The sequence below is a fragment of the Globicephala melas genome, chromosome 20 (assembly GCF_963455315.2).
Source record: "Globicephala melas chromosome 20, mGloMel1.2, whole genome shotgun sequence".
Lineage (NCBI taxonomy): Eukaryota > Metazoa > Chordata > Mammalia > Artiodactyla > Delphinidae > Globicephala > Globicephala melas.
This window is the reverse complement of record NC_083333.1, coordinates 237,416-264,671: the sequence shown is the minus strand read 5'-3', so window position 1 is coordinate 264,671 and position 27,256 is coordinate 237,416. Positions and strand designations below refer to the sequence as shown.

At 38.7% G+C, this 27,256-nt stretch overlaps 1 protein-coding gene across 1 annotated transcript; it reads right to left on the bottom strand.

Annotated features, from left to right (window-relative positions):
- Nucleotides 1-3,524: 3,524 nt before the first annotated feature.
- Nucleotides 3,525-27,219, bottom strand: CCT6B (chaperonin containing TCP1 subunit 6B). The gene is made up of 11 exons (XM_070044496.1): nt 27,215-27,219; nt 26,955-27,143; nt 25,282-25,345; nt 21,394-21,567; nt 19,220-19,323; nt 14,558-14,738; nt 8,824-8,884; nt 7,818-7,951; nt 5,963-6,065; nt 4,338-4,410; nt 3,525-3,819 (listed from the first exon to the last, which is right to left on the bottom strand). Exons 1-11 carry the CDS (start codon nt 27,217-27,219, stop codon nt 3,747-3,749), a joined length of 1,161 nt encoding a protein of 386 aa, XP_069900597.1. The 3' UTR covers nt 3,525-3,746.
- Nucleotides 27,220-27,256: the final 37 nt, after the last annotated feature.

The window sequence follows — 27,256 nt, the reverse complement described above, 5'->3', positions numbered from 1 at the left end:
AAAATATTTATGAGTGGAAGGAATATATATATCTATTTCTACCAGAAATAATCTATAAAGTCATTGAAATTCTAATCAAAACATATAACTCAACAAGCTGATCCTGAAAGAGGGAAGAGAGATCTCGGAATAGCCAAAACAATTTTGAAGAAAATAAAGAAGGGGTTGGGGAACTCAACCTACCATGCATCAAGACTTTATATAAAGTTTTAAGAACTAAAACAATGTGTATTGATATAGTAACAATTATCAGTGCAACAGAACAAAATATTTAAACCAGAAACAAACCCAAGTAAAGAAAATTCAGGGACTTCCCTGGTGGCACAGTGATTAAGAATCCACCTGCCAGTGCAGGGGACACGGGTTCAATCCCTGGTCCGGGAAGATCCCATGTGCCGCGGAGCCAACTGAGGCTGTGCACCACAACTACTGAGCCTGTGCTCAAGAGCCCGCGAGCCACAACTACTGAGCCCACATGCCACAACTACTGAAGCCCGCACACCTAGAGCCCATGCTCTCCAATAAGAGAAGCCGTTGCAATGGGAAGCCCACGCACCGCAATGAAGAGTAGCCCCCGCTCTCTGCAACTAGAGAAAGCCCACGCGCAGCAACGAAGACCCAACGCAGCCAAAAATAAATCCATAAATACGTAAATAAATAAATTTATTTAAAAAAAATCAAAGAATATCTCTAGGTAGTCCTTTTTCTAAGGAGAAAGGGTGGGAAAAGCATCTGATGAGGAGGTAGGGGACAGTGGCAATTTAACAACATCCATACTTTCTTATTTCTTTACAGAAAATCTGAAGCAAACATGACAAAACTTTACTATTTTTTAAAGCTAGGTGGAGGGTACAAAGGTGTTTATTATATTTTTTCTGTCCTCTCAGTATATTTTAAGTATTTCACAATTTAAACACTTTACATAGAAAAGGTCTGGGAATATGCATGATATACCCATTTTTAAAGCCCTATCCTATAAAATAAGGATAGAGTCTAAAAAAGATGTTTGTTTATAATGGGGAAAAACTGAAAACAGAATTAGCTAAACAAATTGCAGAACAGCCACACAATGAAATGTCACATAACCACGAAAAAATTATAGTTCAGAAGTGTAGTTATTAACTTGGAAAGATGGTGACAACACATTAAATGGGAAAAAAAAACCAAACTATAAAACTATAGGCTTTTGGGCTTCCCTAGTGGTGCAGTGGTTGAGAGTCCGCCTGCCGATGCGGGGGACGCGGGTTCGTGCCCCGGTCCGGGAGGATCCCACATGCCCCGGAGCGGCTGGGCCCGGGGGCCATGGCCGCTGAGCCTGCGCGTCCGGAGCCTGTGCTCCGCAGCGGGAGAGGCCACAACAGTGAAAGGCCCGCATACCGCAAAAAAAAAAAAAAAAAAAAAAAACTATAGGCTTTCAACTAAGGCATTAAATGGTTAAATGAACTTTGCCCCACATGCACCAGCAGGCCAAGGTTCCATTAATGCACTTGCCATGTTTTAATCTCATCAACTTGTGTCCATGGACAGAAGATAACTACAAGGAGCTTAATAATAATAAAAAGTACAATAGATTAACTCTAGTGTTTTGAATAAGAAAGATATTGCTATAATACTGATATAGAATAGCAGCATTCAAAGCCAAAAAAAATTATTTCTCAGTGTTGGTGCCAATAATCCCAGCCTTTCCAGATGAGATCTGTTCTATCTAATCATCCAGTCAGAGAACTACCAGAGTTAGCACAGTAGTGTAAATTGCTAATCATGTATAAGAAAGAGCCAGGTAAAATATAATAAACTATATTCAAAATAAACTGTCAGGTATCAGTGAAACAAAGCTATACTAACAAAGTGATGCCATATTTATTAGAGAAAAGAGTGGCAGCAAGAAGTTACTAAAGGAATTTTGAGAGAATAAAACATTTTGCCCTGTTACATTTATACCCACCGATAAATTGGAAATTGACTTGGGTACTCTAAAACCTGTGCTCCGTATTTTGTTCATTAAAAGTTGCCCAAGGGACTTCCCTGGCGGCACAGTGGTTAAGACTCTGAGCTCCCAATGCAGGGGGCCTGGGTTCGATCCCTAGTCAGGGAACTAGATCCCACATGCAAGCTGCAACTAAGAGTTCGCATGCCACAACTAAGGAGCCCGCAAGCCACAGCTAAGACCCGGGGCAACCAAATAAATAAGTAAATATATTTTTTTAAAAAGTTGCCCAAAAACATCTAAGAATCACAACAGATTCTATTTTATGAAAACTGCAATAGCATACTAAAGGAAAATTGTTTCCTCTACTCACAATCTTTTGATATCAAATGTGTGGGGATTTTCCCACACCAACCAATTCTCCAACTCTCCAGACACAACTGGGTGTCCTACAATTCAATTCTGACACTAACTACTGGGAGTTAGCATAGACCCCACAGAACTGAGCCCCACAGGCTCAGTTCCACAAGACTGTCCTCCACTTCAGACATCAATGAACAAGTGGTGGGTCCCCATGTTACCCACACTTCTGTCCAACTTCTGTTCCCATGACCCCCCTCCTCATGTTTGATAATTTGCTATACCAGCTCACAGAACTCGGGGAAACACTTACTTACATTTACCAGTTTATTATAAAGGATATTATAAAGAATATAAATAAACAGCCAGATGCAGAGGTATATAGGGCGATAAGAGTCCTGAGTATAGGAGTTTCGGTCTCCATGGAGTTGGAGTCCACCACCCTCCTGGCATATGGATATATGTTCCCCAACCTGGAGGCTCTCCAAACCCCATAGTTTAGGGATTTTTTTATGGAGGCTTCATCATGTAGGTATAACTGATCAGTAACTCAGTCTCCATACCCTTTTCCTTCCCTCCCAGGGCGGGGAGGCTTAAAGTTCTAACCCTCTAATCACATGGTTGGTTCCTCTGGAGACTAGCCCCCAACCTGAAGCTATCTAGTGGCCCATCAAGAGTTACCTCATTAGCATACAAAAAGATACTCATTAATTCCAGAGATTTCAAGGGTCTTAAAAGATCGTATGTCAGGAACCAGGACCAAGACTAAATATTATAATAAAAAATGTTCCTGTCACTCCTATTGCTCAGGAAATTACAAAGGTTTTAGCAGATCTTGTGCCAGGAACTGGGGATAAAGACCAAATATAGGACTTTCCTAGTGGCACAGAGGTTAAGAGTCCACCTGCCAGTGCAGGGGACACAGATTAGATCCCTGGTCCAGGAATATCCCCCATGCCATGGAGCAACTGAGCCCATGTGCCACAACTACTGCGCCCACGCACCATAATTACTGAAGCCTGTGCGTCCTAGAGCCCATGCTCCGCAACAAGAGAAGCCACCACAATGAGAAGCCTGTGCACTGAAACGAAGAGTAGTCCCCACTTGCCGCAACTAGAGAAAGTGCGCGAGCAGTAACAAAGACCCAACGCAGCCAAAAATAATAAAATAAAATAAAATAGGCCAAATATATATTTCTTATTATATCATAATATCACACATACAATAAAGGGTAGGGAGTTAGAACTTCGAGGGGAAAATACTTTCATTAATATTATTTGCTGTGAAAGTATTTCTTGTGTTCTTTATACCTTGATGAAATACTTTTGAGACTTATAAGACCACCAAATACAAATTGCATTTATTGTGTAAAAATTAAGAATGGCTCAGGCTCTATAATGGTAGTTGGATGTAAGATGTGCTAAGTCTCAGCTTCTAGAAGAGTTGATTTTGAACTCAATCACCCTTTGAGAGAAGACATACCAGCTCCCATAATTTCATCAACCAGGAGAATGTTGGTGGCAATCACTGTGCTGAGGGAAAAGATGACAGGGTGAGTAAAGCTTACTAATCCACTCTTATCTTTCCCCCTCAGAAATCTTCAGCTACTAATGACACTTTGTTCTGCAATGATGTTGGTGTGAGATAAGACATAGCTATTATAAATACAAACATCACCCCTTGCATTATAATTTCAACTCATTTGCTGATTAAGTAGAAGCCTAATTTTATATTCCAGCAAAACTGAGCTCATTTTTAGCACATCATTTGATCTTTTTCCCACTATGCATGTGGTACTATTTCAGTAAATGTCCTTCTTTCCCTTCTCCCTCAAATAAACAGTAAGATTAACATTTCCCATAACTTACACTGATAGAACTAAAATCTAAAAGGGACTGTAAAATGACAGAAGCTAGTCTTAATAACTGGATACCATGCCTTTTCATACACTTAGCCATTTTCCACTGTAGCAGGCAAAAATAATAGAAAAATCTTAATGTTATCAATTATGTCCTTAAAAGTCTTTCTCTTTTTACTAATACAAACTTACCAAGAGTGAAGAAGTTGGTTTTTCACAAAATAATTATCCCAAACTCCTGCATCTGCTGCTACCATTGGCTCACCTGCAAAGGAAAAACAAACTATTTCAATACTACAATCTTGATATATTCTGTTAATATTGGCTGTATATTCTAACAATATTTAATATACCACCAAAATTACTATTATCAAGGTCACCAATGACCTCCATGGTGTCAAATCCAAAGGTCAATTCTCAGACCTCATCTATCAGCAGCACTTAACTAACACAGCTGATCATACCCTCCCAACCACTCTTTCTTCACTTGTCTTCCAGGACATCACACTTGCCTGTTTTTTTTCTTTTGCACTAGTGGTTCCTTTTCTGTCTACTTTGCTGGTTCTTCCTCTTCCTCCTGAGCTCTTAATGTTAGAGTACCCAAAGGCTCAGTCCTGCATTCTTCTCTCTCTACGCTCACTCCCTAGATGATCTCACCCAATCTTCTAGATTTAAAGCATATACACTCTGACGACTCTCAAGTTTTTATCTCCAAGCCGGACCACTTTCCTGAGCTTCAGACTTGTACATCCAACTGTCTATTTTAAAGTCTCCAGATACTTCAAACTTAACTTTGCCAAAACTCAATGCTGACCTCCGGCCACCACAACATGCTCTACCCACAGTCTTCTCCAATGCAGTTAATGGCAATTCCTTCCAGTTGTTCAGTTGACTACTCTCCACAGAGTAGCAAGAGTGATCCTTTTAAACATATTTAGACCATGTCACACCTCTGTTCAAAATTGCTCCCTATTCCACCACAGAAAAAGTCAAACTCTGTACACTGGCCCACACGCCCTCGCGTGATCTGACCTTCTATTACCTCTCTCATCTCCCTCCTCCTCGAGAACACCAGACAGTGGCTTTTCCACTAGCTGTTCCCTCTGCCTAGGACATTCTTTCCCTAGTTCCCACGTGGAACTTCCTAACTTTCGTTGATTTTGTTCAACAGATATTCTCAATGAGGCCTATCCTGACCACCCTCTTCCCATTGAAACCCCCTCCCCACACTCCTGTGCTAGCATTCACAATCATCCTTACACTGTCCCTTTATTTTTTTCACAGAATTTATTACCTTTAAAAATGTTAAAGGAACTTATTTATTAAGGTTATTATTTACTGCCTATCTTTCCCTGCTACAACATAAGCTCACAAGGGAAGGGTCTTTGTTTTGTTCTGTGTGAATCCCAAGTCAAATAACAAGCACTCAGTAACTATTAAGTGAATGAATACTTGCTTCTAAGAAGTTCAAAAGTAAAACAAAAGCACCCAAAATTTAAATATAAAAGTCATCCAGGGCTTCCCTGGTGGCGCAGTGGTTGAGAGTCCGCCTGCCGATGCAGGGGACGCGGGTTCATGCCCCGGTCCGGGAAGGTCCCGCGTGCCGTGGAGCGGCTGGGCCCCTGAGCCATGGCCGCTGAGCCTGCGCGTCCGGAGACTGTGCTCCGCAATGGGAGAGGCCACAACAGTGAGAGGTCCGCATACCGCCAAAAAAAAAAAAAAAGCCATCCAAACCTCCACCCCCTTACTTAAGTTCTGGGTCACTGTAGTATAACCTCTTTTTTTATTAAGCAGCTGATTTTTCTTTACTTTCTTACCTGTATTCAAATCTATGCCAACAGGTTGCTTTGATTCTGAATGCTCAACCTGAACTTTCACTAGTGTTTCCTGCAGGTCATATCCAGAATTCTGAGCAAGAACCTTTAGGAATAAAAAATAATAATAAATATATGTATGGAATTCCTTCATATATATTTAAATATCAGATATAAAAAATAAGGCACTGCTCTCTCCAGTCTTATGAAAACACATCCATAATATAGTAATCATCTCCTTTTGAAGAATTCCATTCTTAATCTAAATCAAATTATTTCATGTACCTAGTAACTTTTATATTTAAACATTTTCCCTACGTACATCACACTAAATTCTGACGAAGACTAATTAGAGTTTCCCCACCCCACCCTGCTACATTAATTTCCCTCTGTTAGGGAACCGTGGACTGAAACCACCATTTGCATAAGTTGTCTCACAACAGGAGGTCCTGATAAGGAACACTGAACTGACAAGGTGCCTCCAAAACCAACCAGAAGAATTTGGGAGGGGCCAAAAAGAGGGAGGAGACACCAGCCCATAATATGTCCTGACAACCTCCCAGAAATCCTCATGCTGGAATCCATCTTGACTGAGAGATGTGCACGCCCACCAGGAAGGTTCTTGAGTCGGGCCAAATATGGCACAAGCAAGATGATTGGCCAGAGACAACCTGGAAACCAACTCCAGCACCATAAAACCTGAGACTGCAAGCCACGAGGCAGAGCAGCTCTCCTGGGTTCCCTTACCCTGCTGTTCTCTGCTCGAGCACCCAAGTCTTTTGCTTTATCAGTATGTGTGTCTCCTCGGACAATTCATTTCCGAGTGTTAGACAAGGGTCCCCAAAGGGGTCCCTCTCGGTTAACACCTCCTTGCAAAAGATTTTTTTTTTAAACGGAAGGAAGTAGAATGGTATTCTTGTTTGCTTAGTCCCTCTAGCCACATGTTTTCTGGTTTTTCCTGGGCACTTGTTAAACCTGCCTATCTGCATTATATCTGTGCCCCTCATTCACATGAGGAGAGTTATGACCTGTGGCAACAGGGATGGAGATACCTGCACTCCAAGCGAGGTTTATTTCCAAGTGGTCCTAAACCAACAGCTGATGAGTGAAAAGGTACCACCAAATGTCTACCAGATTTACCAATATTTGTTAACTATAGGATCGTTAATGACTTTGCCTCTTCAGGGGAAGAAAAAAATGGATATCTAATGCACAAAGATTCAACAAATTATTAATAATTTTAAAGCAATTATCAGAGACTTTGCTAGCATTGTTAGTAATGTTTTAATTCATGGTAATAGTATATTTGAAAGAGTTCTCTGTGTTTCCAAGTAGTTCACAATCAGATTAAGGCAAAGGAAAAAAATGGTAGTTCTCTGTCCTTCTGTTGATACATGGAAAAAAACTGGTTTCTCTCCTTTTCTAGGAATTATAATGACAATGACAAATGCAAGCCTGAAGTTCTCACTTCCCATAATTTAAAGTGCTAATACTTTGGATACCACCAACATAATAAAGGTCTACTCAAAATCTAATTAAATTTTACGTTCTACACTTCTTCATTATGATTAATCATGAACCATTTTTGAAGGAAATTTTTGGAGTTACTTCAACTTTTGGAGCTCAGAGATGGAAGCAAAGTGATAATTGAGCCATTTCATGAAACACCTACAAGAATTCAGAGCTGTTATCCTAAAAACTTCCCTGCTTTAGCTATATAATATCTTAAACAAAACTGTGTAGGGAAATACAAATACCTATCTTTCTACTCTACTGTTATACATAAAATGGGCAATTTAAAATTAATTAGACACCTTTTGTCTAAACAGTTGTTCTTTGGCCATTAGGATAGTTCTACCTTAGGGATAATGAGTAAAGCATCAGCAAAAGCTTGGACTCCAAGACGAGCTCTTCCTTTTATACTGTGCTTGTATGTAACTAGAGCTTCAGCTATTGCCACTTCAACTGCACCTGCTCCTGGAACCACACAACCTATTGGAGGGAAAAAAAGGATTGGCAAGACATACCACACAGAAGAAACAGAAAAAAGCAACTAGCTATTCATGTTCTATTATCTTGCCTGCCTCTAAAATGTATTTAAATATATACAGAAATAAAATAAGTTGCATAGCTCAGTGATCACTCAGATGTCTTATGAAGCATCCTGAAGTTATACACCATTAAACAATTAACATAGTACAGACAAGAGCTGGCTACAGTTTATTTCATTGTTTACAGAGTAGACATTTCTTCCACCATCATCCTTCTCCTTTATGACTATATTTAAAAGGTAGTTATTTATAATTTATGGTGGCAGGTAACTAATTATAACATCTGATTTGAAAAAAATGTTAGGCCAACATAATTTGGCCATAGTTTTTGGTATGAAATTCTCAGGACTCAAGGAAGTATTTGCTTTCTGTACTGAAGCAGAAACCAAACTTTCTGAGAAAAAAAAAAAATTTTGGTGTTCTTATTATTCTAAGGCAAAAGCTCTAATTAAACACGTCAATTTTCACATCAGGATATGACTCTTATACCTGCTGGTACGGCTCTATAAAGTTTTTGAATTTGCAAACTTTGAATCAGTAAACTTGGTTTGGAATCACCCATCTTTAAAACAAAACAACACAAAAAGAGCCTCTCCTTTTATTCCACATCATTTTTAAATTACTACCCCCTTTCTCGGCTTCACTGTACAATATAACTGCTCAAGAGAGTTATGTCTACCCACAAGGTAATTACATCCTCACCTCCCATTCACACTTTTTAAAAATTCCTTGTTAAATACTGACTACATACAAAAGAATATTTACATGTATAAGATATAAAGAATGTACAAATAAATGTACCCATGTACCTACCACCCAGCTTAAGAAACAGAAAATTACCAGTAGCTTTGAAAACTTCCCTGATCCCGTTCTCCTGTGAAAACAGAACATACCAAAATGTGTGGGATACTACTAAAGCAGTACCTGAAGAGAAATTTATATCACTAAACACCCATACTAGAAAAGCAGAAAGGTCTCAAACCAATGACCTCAGCCTCCATCTTAAGAAACTAGGAAAGGAAGAGCAAATGAAATTTAACGTAAGCAGAATAAAGAAGACAGTTAAGATCGGAGTAGAAATCAATGAAATAAAAATGACCAATGTCAGAAATGAAAACGGTGTAGAATCTGTCACTACAGATTCTACAGATATTAAAGATAATAGGGGAATATTATGAACAATTTTATGCCAATAAATTTGAAAACTAAGATCAGGGATTGGCAAACTTTCTGCAAAAGGCCAGAAAATAAATATTTTAGGCTCTGTGGACCATACCATCTCTTTTGCAACTATCCAATTATGCTAGCATAGCACAAAGTCACAGACAATACATAACAAATGGGAGTAACTGTGTTCCAATATAACTTTATTTACCAAAAATAGGCAGCAAACCAGATTTAGCTCATGGGCAGTATGATCTTAACTTAGATGAAGTAGAAAAATTTCTTGAAAGACACAAAGTACTAAAGCTCACTCAAGAAAAATAAACAACCTGAATGATCCTGTATCTATGAAAGAGATTAAATTTGTAGTTTAAAATCTTCCCATGAAGAAAACTCCAGGTATAGAAAGCTTTACTGGTGAATTCCACCAAACATTTAAGGAAAAACTAACACCATTTCTATATAAGAATTCAACACTTTCAGAAAATTAAAGAGGAAAGAATACTTTCTGAGGTCAGCATTACTCTAAAAGCAAAAAAGATAAAGGCATTACAAAAATATATATATACAGACCAACACCCCATATGAATGTAGATGCAACAATTCTTAACAGAATTATAGCAAATTAAATCCAACAATATGGTAAAAAAAAAAAAAAGACACAGCAAGCCACATTATTCAAATAGTCAAAAGGTGAAGAAACCCAAGTTTCCATCAACAGATGAACGGATAAATAAAATGTGGTACATATATACAACGGAATATTATTCAGCCTTAAAAAGGAAGGAAATTCTGTAACATGCTACAACATGGATGAACCCTGAAGACATTATGCTAAGTGAAATAAGCCAGTCATAAAAGGACAAATATTGTATGATTCATTCCTATAAAGTACATAGAATAGTCAGATTCGTAAAGACAGAATGTAGAATGGTGGTTTCCAGGGGCTGGGGGGAGAAGAGAATGGAGAGCTATTGTTTAATGGGTATAGTGTTTCAGTTTTTCAAGATGAAAAATGTTTGTGATGGATGGTGGTGAAGGTTGCACAATGTGAATGTACTTATGGCCACTGAACTGTACACGTAATGGTTTAAATGACAAAAAAAATCCAAAATTAAAAAAAAACATTTAATTATTTCTAAAACTTTAATCCATTTTTAAAAAGATAATACATCATAACTAAGTAAGGTTTATCCAAGAATGATTTGAAAATCAATGTAATTTAGTACATTAAGAAACTAAAAGAAAAACCATATGATCACCTCAATAGATGCAGAAAAAGCATTTGACAAAATCCAACACCTATTCTTTTTTTTTTCTTAAACATCTTTATTGGAGTATAATTCCTTTACAATGGTGTGTAGTTTCTGCTGTATAAAAAAGTGAATCAGCTATACATAAACATATATCCCCATATCTCCTCCCTCTTGCATCTCCCTCCCATCCTCCCTAACCCACCCCTCTAGGTGGACACAAAGCACCGAGCTGATCTCCCTGTGCTATGCAGCTGCTTCCAACTAGCTATCTATTTTACATTTGGTAGTGTATATATGTTCATGCCACTCTCTTACCTCATCCCAGCTTACCCTTCCCCCTCCCCGTGTCCTCAAGGCCATTCTCTACTTCTGCGTGTTTATTCCTGTCCTGCCCCTAGGTTCTTCAGAACCATTTTTTTTTTTTAAGATTCCATATATGTATGTTAGAATATGGTATTTGGTTTTCTCTTTCTGACTTACTTCACTCTGTATGATAGTCTCTAGGTCCATCCACCTCACTACAAATAACTTAATTTCCTTTCTTTTTATGGCTGAGTAATATTCCATTGTATATATGAGCCACATCTTCTTTATCCATTCATCTGTCGATAGACACTTAGGTTGCTTCCATGTCCTGGCTATTGTAAATAGAGCTGCCATGAACATTGGGGTACATTACTCTTTTTGAATTATGGTTTTCTCTGGGTATATGCCCAGTAGTGGGATTGCTGGGTCACATGGTAGTTCTAGTTTTAGTTTTTTAAGGAACCTCCATACTGTTCTCCATAGTGGCTGTATCAATTTACATTCCCACCAACAGTGCAAGAGGGTGCCCTTTTCTCCACACCCTCTCCAGCATTTATGTTTCTAGATTTTTTGATGATGGCCATTCTGACCGGTGTGAGGTGATACCTCATTGTAGTTTTTTTTTGGTTTTTTTGTGGGGTTTTTTTTGTGGTATGCGGGCCTCTCACTGTTGTGGCCTCTCCCGCCATGGAGCACAGGCTCCAGACGCGCAGGCCCAGTGGCCATGGCCCACGGGCCCAGCCGTTCCGCGGTATGTGGGATTCTCCTGGACAGGGGCGCGAACCCGCGTCCCCTGCATCGGCAGGCGGACTGCCAACTACTGTGCCACCAGGGAAGCCCCCTCATTGTAGTTTTGATTCACATTTCTCTAATGATTAGTGATGTTCAGCATCCTTTCATGTGTTTGTTGGCAATCTGTATATCTTCTTTAAAGAAATGTCTATTTACGTCTTCTGCCCATTTTTGGATTGGCCAACACCTATTCTTGATAAAGATTCTCAGCAATAAAAGAGAACTTCCTCAATTTGATAGCAGATGTCTATGAAAAACCTACAACTAGTATCACACATAGTGGAAAAAGACTGAATGTTTTCTCCCTAAGATCAGGAAAAAGGAAAGGATGCCTACTCTCACCATTTCTATTCAACATTGTATTGAAGGTTTTAGCCCATGAAATAAGGGGTAAAAAGAAATAAAATATATCCATATTGGAAAGAAAGAAGTAAAACTGTCTCCATTAACAAGACAACATTATCATTTATATAGAAAATTCAATGAAATCTATAAGAAAGCTACTAAAATAAGTGAGTTTAGCAAGGTTGCAGAGTTCAAGATCAATATACAAAAATCAACTGTATTTTTATATATTAACTAACAATCAGAAATTGAAATCTTAAAAATACTATGTACAGTAGGATCAAAATACATGAAACACATAAGGATAAATCTGAAAAAAAAGTTGTGAAATACTTAGTATACTCACATACTAAAAAGTATAAAATATTGCTGAGATAATTCAAGAAGGCCCAAATAAACAGAAAGATGTACCATGACTCAATATTGTTAAAATATCAATTATTCCCAAACTTATCCATAGATTCAGTGAAATTCCAGCCAAAATCCCAGCAGTTTTTTGGTAGGAATTGACAAGCTGATTCTAAAATTGATATGAAATGCAAAACATTTAAAATAATCAAAACAACTTGGAAAAGAACAAAATGGGAGGATTAACACTACAGATTTCAAGACTTATTATAAAGTTACTATAAACAAGGTAGAATGACATTAACACTGAGATAAACAGATTGATGAAATATAGAACCCAGAAACAGAACCACACAAATGTGGACAACTAACTGATTTTCAACAAAAATGCAAAGGCAACTAAGTAAAAGGATAGTCTTTTCATCAAATAGAGCTGAAACAATTTGATACCTATACACGAAAAAACAAACTTAGATCCATACTTTGCAGCATATACAAAAATTAACTTAAAATGAATCACAGACCTAAATATAAAACCTAAGACTATAGCACTTCTAAAAGAAAACATAAAAGAAAAATTTTGTGACCCTGGGTTAGGTAAAGATTTTTTTAGATACCACCCAAAAGCATAATCCATGAAAGAAAAAATTGATAAATTATACTTCATTGAAATTAAGAATTCCTCTTTGAAAGGCACTGTTATGAGAATAACAGAACAAACTACAGAGTAGCAGAAAATGTCTGCAAATCATACATCTGAAAAGGTATTTGTATCCAGAATATACAAAGAACTCTCAAACTCAACAATAAGAAAACAACCCAATTTTTAAAAGTGCATGGGCTTCCCTGGTGGCGCAGTGGTTGAGAGTCCGCCTGCCGATGCAGGGGACATGGGTTCGTGCCCTGGTCTGGGAAGATCCCACATGCCGCGGAGCGGCTGAGCCCGTGAGCCATGACCACTGAGCCTGCGCGCCCGGAGCCTGTGCTCCGCAACGGGAGAGACCACAACAGTGAGAGGCCCGAGTACAGCAAAAAAAAAAAAAAAAAAGTGCAAAAGATTTGAACAGAAACTTCACCAAAGATATGTAGATAGCAAATAAGCACGTGAAAAGATGCTCAATATCAATGATCATTAAGAAAATCCAAATTAAAGTCACAATTTGGTTTTTTAAATTTTAGAATGGCTAAAATTAACATGAATGACCATATCCAGTGTTAGTGAGGATGCAGAACAACTGGAATGTTCATAAATGGCTGGTAGGAATGTAAAATGGTACATGGCAAAACAGTTCAGCAGCTTCTAAAAAGTTAAACATGTACCTTCCATAGTACTGCATTCCTAAGCATCTACCCAAGAGAAATGAAAGCATAGATCCATACGAAGAATTGTACACGAATGTTCATTGCAACTTTATTTGCAATAGCCAAGAACTGTAAACAACCAAATGTGCATCAATAGGTGAATCTGATTAAATAAATTGCAGTATATTCATATAATGGAATACTATCTAGCAATAAAATGAATGAACTACTGATTAATAACATCAATTAACTTAAAAATAATTATGGTGAGTAAAAGAAGCCAAACCAAAAAAACTACATATTGTATTATTCCATTCATATAAGATTCTAGAAAATGCAAACTAATCTATAGCAACAGAAAGCTGACTGAAGGTTGCCTGAAGGTAGGGTGACACAGTGAGAGGAGGCAGGAAGGATCACCATGGGGGAATGAGGTAACTTTTTGGGGTGATAAATATGTTCATTATCTTTAATGAGGGGATAGTTTCATGGCTTTAAATGTGTGTAGTAGTTCATTATATGTCAATTTTACCTTGATAAATTATTTCTTAAAAAACTAAGAGGTTAAAGTGATTTAAAAAATAGTCCCTTTTTCTTTGTATCCTAAATTTTAAGAATCAGGTTGAACTACCAACGGCTTCATGCCTGAATCATATACGTTTATCTTCTTGAAAAAAATGTTACTAGCTTTTATCAAAAGTGACTACAAGAAGGAGGGTCTTATATCAAGCCCCATATTTTTTCAATTTAGAAACTGCTCTGTTTTCTCCTTTTCAATAATGAAACCTATATAGCTAACTGTATCTCTTTATGTTCTGGCAGTTTAAATATTATACTATTACATTTGCTATATTCATATTCTTTTTTCCTAGGTTCTAATTTTCCATTTCAGCTTCTATTTTACCATTATTTCACATCTACATTTTTGCTTATCAGACAAATCTGAGGTATTGTTTATTATAGAGTTTATTACTCTATTTTTTGAGATACAATTCACATACCATAAAATTCAGCCTTTTAAAGTATACTTTTCAGGGCTTCCCTGATGGTGCAGTGGTTGAGAGTCCGCCTGCCGATGCAGGGGACATGGGTTCGTGCCCCGGTCCGGGAAGATCCCACGTGCCACGGAGCGGCTGGGCCCGTGAGCCATGGCTGCTGAGCCTGCGCGTCTGGAGCCTGTGCTCCGCAACGGGAGAGGCCACAACAGTGAGAGGCCTGAGTACAGCAAAAAAAAAAAAAAAAAAAAAAAACAAGGATAAATTATGTGGCTCAAACATGTGACACAGCTGATCAAGTAATGAAAGGTAGGCACACAATGAGTTTCTTAGGAACAGTTGTTCAAAATAATTACATGGAACAACTAAAAATTGTTAACCTAAATGTCCAACAATAGGGCACTGTTCAACAGATAATGACTCAACTATGTGTTAGTCATGAAAACCATGTAATAACATGGAAAAATATTTACGGGGTAGCTAAGAAGCAGAGAATGACAAATTACATATGAAGCACGATTATAACTATTCTGTTAAAAAATAAGCACCTTGGGGGACTTCCCTGGTGGCGCAGTGGTTAAGAATACGCCTGCCAATGCAGGGAACATGGGTTTGATCCCTGGCCCAGTAAGAGCCCACATGCCGTGGAGCAACTAAGCCTGTGTGCCACAACTACTGAGCCTGTGCTCTAGAGCCCACGAGCCACAGCTACTGAGCCTGCATGCCACAACTACTGAAGCCTGCACACCTAGAGCCTGTGCTCTGCAACAAGAGAAGCCACCTCAATGAGAAGCCCGCCCACTGCAACAAAGAGCACTCGCCGCAACTAGAGAAATCTTGCGCACAGCAACGAAGACCCAATGCAGCCAAAAATTAATTAATCAATTATTTTTAAAAAGCACCTTGGCATTGAAAAGGAAAAATGGAAGGAAACTAAGAGTAGGGTTATGCTTGCGTGGGGGGGGGGGATTTCCTATTTTCCAAGTGATCTTTCAAGAGAAAATATTTTTATAACTTTTAAAAATTCATTTACACACAATTAGGAAATGCATTTCTACTTATGAATCTTTTATAACCAATATTTGTTACACATTCATGTAAAGAAATAATTTTTAAAATAGTTAAGCATAATTATAGGGAATTTTTCAAAATTTTCATCTAACTAGATTACTCCAACTCCTAACTGAATGTGAAGATACTTTATTTAGGAAGAAAAAAACAAACTATATGTTCAATATTCTTCACTCTTCCAGTCTTCTTCACTCTTCCCCTTCTTCTCACTCTCAGCAAATGATCTTGCTTCTTTGAGAAAATAAAAACACTGTCCCATCACTACCTCTACCAATCTACCTGCACTTGAACCTGAATCTCCTATGACTAGGAATGAATTGCCCATGCTCCTCGCTAAGGTTAACCCCTCTGCTTGTGTACTGTATCCCATTTCCCCTCTCTGCTCCTGCAACTGTCCCCTCTTCCCTCACATCAACTGTTCCTGCCTACAGGAGCATCCTCATCAGGGAACAAACTTGTCATAGTAATGCCCATCTTTAAAACAAAAAATTCTCCTTCAACCCCATTCCCATATTCCCTTCTAGCTACTGCCCCACTTATCTGCTCCCCTTTAGAGCTAAACTCCTCTGAATTGTCTACATTTGCATCCTCACTTCTTCCCTAACCATTCTCTCTTGAGCCCACCTTCTATCTGACTTTCACACTCATCCCTTTATTGAATCAACTTTCATTAAAGCCACCAAAAAACTAAACGTTCTCCAAATCTAATGGTCAATTCTCAGTTCACAACTTGCTCATCAAACTGTCAACTGCATATGACATAGCAGATTATTCTCTCTTTCTTGAAACACTTTCTTCTCTTACCTTCTGGGACACTATTCTCCTTTGGCTTTCCTCCTACCTCACTGACCACCCCTTTTCAGTCTTCTCTGCTCAGTCCTCCCTATCTTCCCAATTTCTAAACACTGGAGTTTTCAGGGCTCAGTCTTTAAACTTCCTCTTCTATCTATATCACTTCCCAGATGATCTTATTAACTCTCATAGGGACTTCCCTGGAAATCCAGTGGTTAAGACTCTGTGCTCCTAGTGCAGGGGGCACGGGTTCAATCCCTGGTCAGGGAACTAAGATCCCACATGCAGCACGGCGCAGCCAAAAAAAATTAAAAAATAAATTAAAAACTCTCATAGCTTTAAGTCATCCACACACTGATGACTCCCAAATAAATATTTCCAGTCCAGACCTCGATCCTGAACTCCTGACACCTCTCCAAATTCTTACACAACATGTCCACATGGACATCTAATCGGCATCGAAAACATAACATTCCCCAAGCTAAACTCTTGATTTATTTCCCCAAACCTGCTCTTCCCAGTCTTCTCCATCCCAAGAAATGGCATCTCTGCTTTTCCAGCTGCTCATGCAAAAACCCAAGAGACATCCTTGAATCATCTGTTTCTGTCACATTCTATGTGGAACATCAACAAATCCTACTGCTCCTTCTTTCTAAGTATACCCTGATCCAAATCTTTTTTCTTTTCTCACCTATATTACAACAGATTCCTAACCAGTCTCCTGCTTCTGTCCTTGCACCTCCCACCCTGCTCAGCAGTGTACTCCCCACACAACCACCACGGAGATCCTTCTGAAATATAAACCAAGTACTTGTTGCCCTCAGCAATGGTAAGGTAATTTGGACCAACCCTACTACCAAAAGCAACTAAAAATGCTGGATTAAAAACAAAACAGGGCTTCCCTGGTGGCGCAGTGGTTGAGAGTCCACCTGCCGATGCAGGGGACACGGGTTCGTGCCCCGGTCCGGGAAGATCCCACGTGCCGCGGAGCGGCTGGGCCCGTAAGCTATGGCCTGTAAGCCTGCGCATCCGGAGCCTGTGCTCCACAACGGGAGAGGCCACAACAGTGAGAGGCCCTCGTATCGCAAAAAAAGAAAAAAAAAAAAAAACCCTTAAAAACTCTGCAGAGCCATAAAACAGTAAAGAGCTACAAAAGTTTTCTTTCCAAAACTGAAAACAAAACAGGAACTCCAAGAGGTAAGTAGATAACTGTAACCACTCACCCTAAAGTCATCTGACAATTCAGACAAATCTGAATTTTGACCTCATAATGAGAGGGGGACAGAATTTAAAAAGCTCAAGCCTCATCCAAAGTAGAGAGTAAAACAGTAAGACCCTCTTCACATTAAACTAGAACCTCAAAGGCTACATACTCAGGGTACAAACCAGCAGCCCTCACATGGACTTGCAGTTAGAATTCACAACTGGTTATTCAAAAAAAACCTCAAGCTGTGGATTTAGTTTAAAGTTGTCCCTGGGCAGGGCTTCCCTGGTGGCACAGTGGTTAAGAATCTGCCTGCCAATGCAGGACACACGGGTTTGAGCCCTGGCCCGGGAAGATCCCACATGCCGCAGAGCAACTAAGCCCGTGCGCCCCAACTACCGAGCCTGTGCTCTAGAGCCCATGAGCCACAACTACTGATCCCGTGTGCCACAACAACTGAAGTCCGTGTGCCTAGAGCCCGTGCTCCACAACAAGAGAAGCCACCACGAGAAGCCCATGCACCGCAATGAAGAGTAGCCCCCGCTCGCCCCAACTAGAGAAAGCCTGCACACAGCAACAAAGATCCAACACAGCCAAAAATAAATTAATTAATTTTAAAAATAAATAAAATAAACACCAGAAGTAGACAAGACAAAACTTTAAATATTGTAATTATCAAACTGAACTATATGTTTAAGGAAATGAAAGGTAAGTTTGAAAAGAGTTCCCTCCTGCAGAGGGAACAGGAAACCATAAAAAGTGACAAGGCAGATTTAAGAACTTCTAAAAATAAGTAAAGACACCTATACATACACACACACATATATTAAAAATAAAGTATTTACAGATGAAATATAACATCTGAATTGGCTTCAAAATAATCCAGATTTGGGCAGGGGGAAGGAAAGAGGAGTATATACGGGGGATATAAGACTGGCCATATACTGAAAATTGATAAAGATGAGTGGCAGATATGTGGGAGTTCATTCACTATTCTATTCTACTCTTATATATGGTTAGAGTTTTCCATAATAGAATGTTTAAAATGAGTTAAGTCCAAAGTCAACAAGGTGCTACTCTCTCTCAGGACATACATACTCAGACAATGTTATAATTGTCTTACCTCTCTGATCTCACCTTCTACTACTTTTTCCTCTTCCTCTGCTCCAGGCACACTGGAACACCCCAGCACACTTCTGCCTCGGGGCTTCTTCCACCCTTATTCCCTCTGCTTAGAACACTCTTCTTCCAGATATGCACATGGCTAGCACTAGAGACCCATTTAGCTCTCTAGTTTACTTTCTCATCACGATGATCTTCCCTTACTACCCTAAAATCATGCACATGCTCACATATACAGCTGCTCTAGCCTCTTCACAGCACTTACTAGCATTATTTGTCCACCATCTCTTTCAACTAGAAATGTAAGATTCTTAAAAAAAGAAATTCTGTTTTGTTTACTCTTCATTCCTAACACCTAAAACAGTGAATGGCTCCTGGTAAGTATCCAATTAATATATGCTGAATAAATAGACTGATGATGAATAGAAGTAACTAATGAAATCAGTGAAAGAATATCTGAAGATAACCAAGTATTCTAGAATCTATGTACTGTTAAAGTTTACATCATTTACTTTGTATCTGTTTCTGATTTATGCTTCATCTCCATGATTTCTACCATGAGGAGATCAATAGGATAACCCGGTCTTCTAATAGCCAAAACAGAATCCACCACAGCCTGGAAGAGAAATGAATGAGAACAGTAAATTATTTGGTCTACTAAAAGAAACCACTGGCCCTAGTAATCTATCACCAGACTAAGCAGATAAAGTGTTTCAGGCTCCAAAACACAAGGCAAGGTCAGAAAGTGTCACTCTGTCATGGATACAAATGATAACCAGTGCCAATGGATAGTTTAGAGCCTACAGGGACTTCAGAGGTTATCAGGTCCAATCCCCTTATTTTACAGAGAAGGAAACTAAGGTGAGACTTTAAGAAGTTATGGTCTTAAAACAAGATCTAACAGGTAGTAGCAGAGTCAGGACTAGAAATCAAGTCTCTTTAACTGCCAAGCCTACTATACAAACACGACTCAAACTTTTCCACCAAAGGACACCTTAATGGAAAAGAAGGAAATGAAATCTAAGGAAAGAGTTCAAATTTGCTGGCTCTAACAACATGAAATTTTTAAGTCTTATGTTTTACCATGAAACTTTTCTACATCATGCCATAATATATACATGTTTGTTTTTTGTTGTTTTTTAATTTTCATTGGGGTACAGTTGATTTACAGTGTTCTGTTAGTTATACATGTTTGTTTCAATGTGAAAATAATGCTTTTCCTCCATAGTAAAGTAAAATTGACACTCCAGAAAGACATGTCTCATTTATTCTGCCAAATATCCCCAGGGATATGCAATTTGAGAAGCACAGCACCACACAGCCTATTGCTTAGCTCAGAAAGTAATATGAAAATAACTGACTACAGAAATTAAGTGTTATAGTATAATCATCCTCAAATAAAATAGAAGCAAAAAAATCTATATCTTAGAAAAGTTTACTGAGGTAACATGATTTTTGGTTTTGATGACTAATGGGGAATAATGACAAACCATTGGAAAATGAGAGCATTAGTGTTTCTATAACTCCAAAAGGGAATGGAGGCCCTAATCAGATAGCTTGAAGATTCTGGGCCACGTGATATATGTACTTTAACAGCAGAAAACACAGCAAAGTCTTTATTTAGACTGCTCAGCAAGAAAATGTCTTAATTTCTTAATCTTAATCTGATTTCCCAAGTAGGTTTTCCTATCGGTAAGAATTGACCAGAAACAACTCAGGTGTTTCAGTATTTATATTTCTCAAGGTAAATTAGTAAGACAGAATTCTGATTTCTATGTCAATGTCTTGTGAATTTGGTTGTTATGAACTCATCATTCCTGATAAACTAGTATACTCAAGTTTCAAAAAATGCAAAGCTGAGGAACAATGATGATATCATCAAACTACAGCTACCTGATAAAAGCCTTCCCAAAATACCCAACTTTGTCCTGATATTATATATATATATATTCTACCTTTAGAAGTAAACAAGTATACACTTCCCAGATGTGAATATTATCTATCAGATCAGTCATGCTCATTAAAGTGGTAACCTTGGGCTTCCCTGGTGGCGCAGTGGTTGAGAGCCCGCCTGCCGACGCAGGGGATATGGGTTTGTGCCCCGGTCTGGGAGGATCCCACACGCCGCCGAGCGGCTGGGCCCGTGAGCCATGGCCGCTGAGCCTGCGCGTCCGGAGCCTGTGCTCCGCAATGCGAGAGGCCACAACAGTGAGAGGCCTGCGTACCGCAAAAAAAAAAAAAAAAAGGTAACCTTAACTACAAGACACACTGCCAAAACAACGTCCCCAACCTCACATAATAATAAATAAATATAAATATATTTATTATTATTATTTTATATTAAATATAAATAATAAATAAATAATAAATATGGACCTCTAGGTTTAGGAGACCAGTGTGCATCACCCCAACAGCTTCCACAGGGGGTGATCCATAGGCAGCCAAGTCCCTCCCAACTTTCAAGTTAACTTAAAAGAAGGCTTAATATGACACTTTTGAAAAATTACACATACTGTTCTGACCAATCAAATCTACTCTGTAAATAAGCCTATAAATATCTGTCTTCTATATTTTGTTGTATGTTCAAAAGAACCACATGCCATAGCTAGCTGATTATCTTATAGGAAAAAGAAAAATACCACCATGTGTTAGGCTGTACTCATTCTGCAAAAGTTTAACCACATACCTCTGTTAACACATAAGCCAGCTGAGGATGAACTTTAGTTTGTAGAGATGTTCTAGCCACATCTAAGAGGATTTCTCTTTTCATCTCTTTTTTAATTTTAACTTGTTCCAAAACTTCAAGTGCCTTTATTTTTGCAACTTCAAATCCTTCAGCTATTATTCTAGGGTGCAGGCCCTAATACATCAACATAAAACTGTAAATTATAAAGTAAGTTATCCAAAGTAAAAGTAACTATCCTTTCCTACTAATAGGTATGTCCAAAAAAATTAATTACCTATATCAGTGCCACTAAATATAAGTGTATGTATGTAATTTGTAATCTTTCAGCGCTTCATATTTCAAACAATCTCAAACTTACAGAAAAACTGTTTACAATTTACAACAGTAGAAAAAAACTACAAAAGTTCTTTTTATGTCTGAAAACTGTAACACACTGTTGTGTAGTGCTCTTCTGAATGGGCACAGAAGAGAAGACTCCCTGTAACGTAGAGGAAAAGAACCAGCATTGTTTGGAGAAGAACGACAGATAGGCAGCACCTTCACCAAATGTTCAAAGTTAACATCATAGAACGGGACAAACACACACCATGTGCCTCCAGATATGCTGCATTAAGACCAATACAGCATTTCCATGGCACTCCTGCCAAAAGTTCATAACCTGAGTCTGATAATGAGGAAACAGACACATCCAAACTGAGGGACTTTCTTAAAAAAAAAACAGCCTATTCTCTGAAAGTAGCAATGTCAGCAATGTCATGAAACACAAAAGATGGCTCGAGAACTATTCCAGCTTAAAGAAGACTAAAGGGGTATGACAACTGAATGGGACAAGTGACGAAATTTGAATAAAACCTGCAAATTAGATAAAAGTACTTATCAATGTGCTAATACTAATTTCCTGTTTCGATGACTATACTGTGGTTATATATGAGAATTCCCTGGTTTAAGAAACATACACTGAAATATTTAGATCATCACGTCTGCAACTTATTCTTATACCATTAGAAAAAAATATGTATATTACTATATATATACACATTCCATATATATATATATATATATTCATGAAAGAGAGAGAAATGTTATTCTTTGGAATATTCTTGCAACTTTTCTGTAGGTCTGACATTATAACAAAATTTTTTTTGAAAAAACGCTATTGTTTATTCTGAAAAATAATACATAAACTTATTGAAAGCTGGAACTAGTTCTAATTTATTCCCTTCCTCCATTCCTTTATGTCAGTCCTATAATAACTTTCAAAAGTTGACATTTATTGAGCATTTGTACCAGGCACTATTCTAAAGGATTTACATGTATTATTTTAGTCCTCTCAACACTATGAAGTGGGTGTTTTTATCATTCCTGTTTCACAGATGAGGAAATTTAGGCTTAAAGGCTTAGATCACCAGGCTAATAAGAGCGAGAGCCAGGATTTAAACCCAAAAGGCCTGACGCCAGAGCCTGTGTTATTAACCATCTTCAAAACATTTCCTCAGCCTAGGACCTCACAACTTCTCACCTAGACTACTAGGAAAACCTTCAGTCTTGACTCCCTTAAAACTGTCCCCCAAATATTTAAAATGCCAATCTGACCATATCACTCATTCATATGTCAGTATGAACATTCTTCTTGGTTAGTATATTACATGCCTATTCACTACTGTCCGCATCACTTTAAACTCCACCAACACCAGACTGCTTGTAGCTCTGCACACACACCAGTTTGCTTCTTTTCTCTGTGCCTTTGCTCATGTTTTTCCTTCTGCCTGGAATGCTATTCTCCACACCCCTCACTCTTTCATCAGGTTCACTCCTCACCCCTCACTCTTTCATCAGGCTCACTCCTTCTAATCCTAAAGATTCAGCCCAGGCCTATTTCCTCCAGAAAGTGCTTCCTGACTACCTCAGGCTAGTTTAGGATACCCCTCCATCCTCAGTGTTTCTATCCCATCCTGTGCCTAGCTCTGTCACTGCACTGTCACACAGTTTCATAACTATGTCAGTGTCTGTCGGCATCTCCCCTCCCCTAATTTCTTCCTTCCTAGCCCAACCCTAATTTTGTTTAGGTATCTCTCTTCCTCAGTGCTTCAGAGGAAGCTGACCCTATCCCTAGCTCAAGGGGCAGATCCTAATTAGATTAAGTCAATTTCCCAAAAAACTGTCACTGGTTTGGGATGGAATAAAACCAATGTCGGCCCAATCATATAAAGGAAGGACTTTTATTCTATGGCTGGGTGAATGGTTTTCTCTTGCCCTCTCCTGCTGAGTGTTAGTAAGGAGAAGAGGCAGCCCTGATTTCTTCTGACAGTCTTTCATCCAGGATGGGAATAAGCCTATGATGAAACAGCATTACAAGTGGAAGAGCTAAGAGACAGAAAGGATCTGGGTACTTGATGACTGAATGAATTTTTTAATCAACTAACCCTAGAAGCCTGTTTTATTGCTATATTTCCTGTTACGGGAGATAATTTTTTTGTTGTTTAAGTGACTTTTAGTCAAGTTTCCACTGCTTACAGCTAAAAGCATCTTGAGATAAGTTGCAGGTACTGAATTAATAGACAGATCCCAATACTAAATGAAACACAAAGTGATCCTTTTAGCACTTCGAAAGGACAGGTTATGCTTTGCTAAAATGGTCCTTGAAAGAGCAAAAATCCAACTGCTTAATTGGAAAAGACAGATAAGTAACGCAAAGAAAACACTACAAATTGAACAAAAGCATGGAGGTAGAAATGTATGTAATGATTTCAGAGGCCAGTGAATGACGGAGTCTGGCTAGAGGAGACTGTTTATAAAGGGAAATAAAACTAGAAAAGTAGGTAAATTCACAATGTGGAAAACCTTCATTAATTTTTCTCTAGTTATTTTTTAAAAGGTGCATAATTTGGTTTCAACTTTCTCAGTGATGTTTTCTTTCTTAGGCCATTAGTCATGGGTACATGGCTAATTTTTTAACTTTTATATATATTTCAAATATTTCATTTTTTAAAAAGGTATATAATTTCAATAAAAGGCATTATTTTAACTAAAAATTTCATTATTATTTCCATTTATAATTGTCCAAAAACATCTTGATGAAAATTAACTTTTTCCCTCTAAAATTAAACCATTTTACTAGCAAAAAAACAAATAACTTTTTATTCAAAATAAAGTACCACATGAATGTGCGTTCTATGAAATTCTAATACCTCAGAAATGTAAAGATCAGCTTGTTTTAGTAACTCTCCGATAATTAGGACATTTGAAGTAGTACCATCTCCTGTAATGTCATCCTGGGCTGTTGCTACTTTTGCTATCAAGGAAGCTGTTGGGTGTTGAATTTGTTGAAAAAAGCAAGCAAAAGATTAAAAAAGAGAGAGAATGAGATAAAGAAATAGTCCACCAAAAACAAGATAACCTAAGGGTCAACAGTAAAATTAAGAAATGAAATAAGCTTCATTCTATAAGTTCACAAGTTTTATATTATCATACATAATAAATGTCAAAACGAAAAGTTAAAACCTGAGAACTAATGAGGTTTGAACATTTTATAAAAGAGTCTCTGCTTCGAATGCAATGACATTTCCAAAATAAGATTAAATCCTTCAATCTTGAAGATGAATGTATGTACTAAACTTGCAAAGGATTTTTTTCCCATGATTACAAAGAACGTAAGTGCATTGACTTTAAAAAATGTAACTAATTTGGAAGTATCCCTAAGTTATTATTTGCACTACACAAAGATCTGAAAACAGCCAATAGACTTTTTTTTTCCCTAAGGTTTAAACAAACAAGCATATCTCATGACTGCAGTATTTAGCTGACGGCCTTGGTTTAAGGATATACAAATTGTACTATGTTCTCAGCTAAGGCTAATTAAGGTTTATTAAGTCAGCAACATCAGCTCACCATCTCATGGAGCAGTACATTGCCATCTTTGGTGAGTTTCATGTCTCCTGCACCAGAAACAAGCCTGTTCAGAAAACAGTGGTTATAAACTTCATACAGCAAGGGCCAAACAAGACACTCCCAGTGTTAGCCACTCCACTATCCTTAATATAAGTAACTGGGTGTGGAAAACTTCCATTATACCATGGGGGATACCACAGTAACTACCACAGAATCACTTCTCCCCAGATGGACTGCTATGGTGATTTCATTCCAAACAGCACATTTACAAGTTTAAGGACAAGAGCAGTCCATGAGTTATGAACAGTGGCTTGGTACCTGGAAGAGTACTTGGAAGTCTACAAACCACAAATTTGTGAACTTTCTGCAGGTTTCTTTTTTTGTAAAATGTTACCATTCATTCACTCAACTAATCTTTTCCCTCACCCCTCATGTTTATTAGATCAAGTTCTGTCAATTCTACAACCTAAATGTCTCTTAAATCTACCCACTCCTCTCCATCTCCACTGTCATCATCATCTCTAGTCTGGACTACTTAGCATCTTGATATGTCTGAATTTGAATTTACCCTCCACACTGCATTTATCTTTCTAAAAGGCAATGTGATTCAGTCAGTTCCCTCACCAAAAATCCTTCCATGATTTTCATGTTCTCCATCACCTTCATGATAATATCCAAACTATATAGCAATGACGTAAGTTACCTTTCTCAATCTGGGTAATGTCTATTTCTTCTACCTCTTCTATCAAATGAGATCTTGTGGGCAAACCTTGGGGTTCCCTTACTACATCATGTTTGCTTTCGTTTCTGTTGGATTTACACCATTGAGCTTCTCTTGTTCCTGAAGTTACCCTATCTAGAAGTCCTTTACTCCCTTCTCCAACTGGAGAACTCTGATTCGTTTTTCAAGACTGATGAAAAATCCTCTGTTATTGAGAAGCTTTCCCTTCTCCCTTCTGCCATCAGTTATTAGTCCCCTTCCTCAGTATAATGGTATATATATAATTAGCACATTCATCTCTACCAGAACTCCTTAAGAATAGAAACTGTATCTTAGTCATCTCTGTGTTCCCAGCATCCCAGTCAGTACATACTCAGTGCCCTCTTTTACTGTTAATATTAATTACTTTGCTCATTCCTCTGAGACTGTATCTCTCTCCTCTTACACCTCTTTGCCCTCACTAGTCTCCTTCCCTCTCTTCTAAAGAAAATAATAGTCCTTAGTAAATATATGCTGAAAGAGCGTTCAACTTGCCTAGGGACGCATAGCTAAAGCGGTCCTTGAATTTGAACCCAAGCCTGCCAGGTTCCAAAGCCCGTGCCGTCTCCACAACACACTGCCCAGCAAAACCCAAACTCTTCAACAGCAGGGGAGCTAGATGGTTTATGTTTCATATATGACACTAAATGAACTGACTTTCTACTTGCATATGAACCTTACCGAGAAGTTGGAGGGCAGGGAGGAGTCACAGTGAGCCCTTTTTTCGGGTAGCATTTCTCCTCCTCTCCCACCAGACTAGAAATGAGCTCAGGGCAGGAATGAGAACGAGGGAAAGCAGGCCCACAAGTGCGTCCACATCGCTCCCAACTCTTTGTGGAACGTCTGCCTCACAGCGCGCCCGGACACCCAACAAACCCCGACGCCCTAACCGCCGCTCCAACCGCCGTCTCACATTTTCATGGTTCCCTTAGGACCCAAGTTGGTCCGCAGCACATCCTGCAGCCCTCGGGCGGCGCATATATTGACTGCCAAGGCCGCCTGGGCCTGCGCCACCTCAGCCTTGGAGTTTATGCCTTTTACCTCAGCCCTGGCCAGACGGTAGGAAGAGTCCCCGCCCCGTAAGGCGGCCTCAGCTGCTATTCTGAGGGAAATCCTGGCGCTACGGCTCACGCTCCTGAGCCTCAGCCAATCCGCGCCCGGACAGGAAGTAACGTCATCAGGCGTCGGCGGGACGGAAGCCAGAATCGCCTCGGG

Excerpts from the sequence above, each read along its gene's own strand:
- CCT6B (XM_070044496.1), bottom strand. Across the intron at positions 14,739-19,219 it reads AAATCAGAAACAGATACAAA|GCCTCTCACTGTTGTGGCCT; the intron begins GTAAATGATGTA and ends TGCTGTACTCAG. Across the intron at positions 6,066-7,817 it reads CTTTACTCATTATCCCTAAG|GTTCTTGCTCAGAATTCTGG; the intron begins GTAGAACTATCC and ends TTATTCCTAAAG.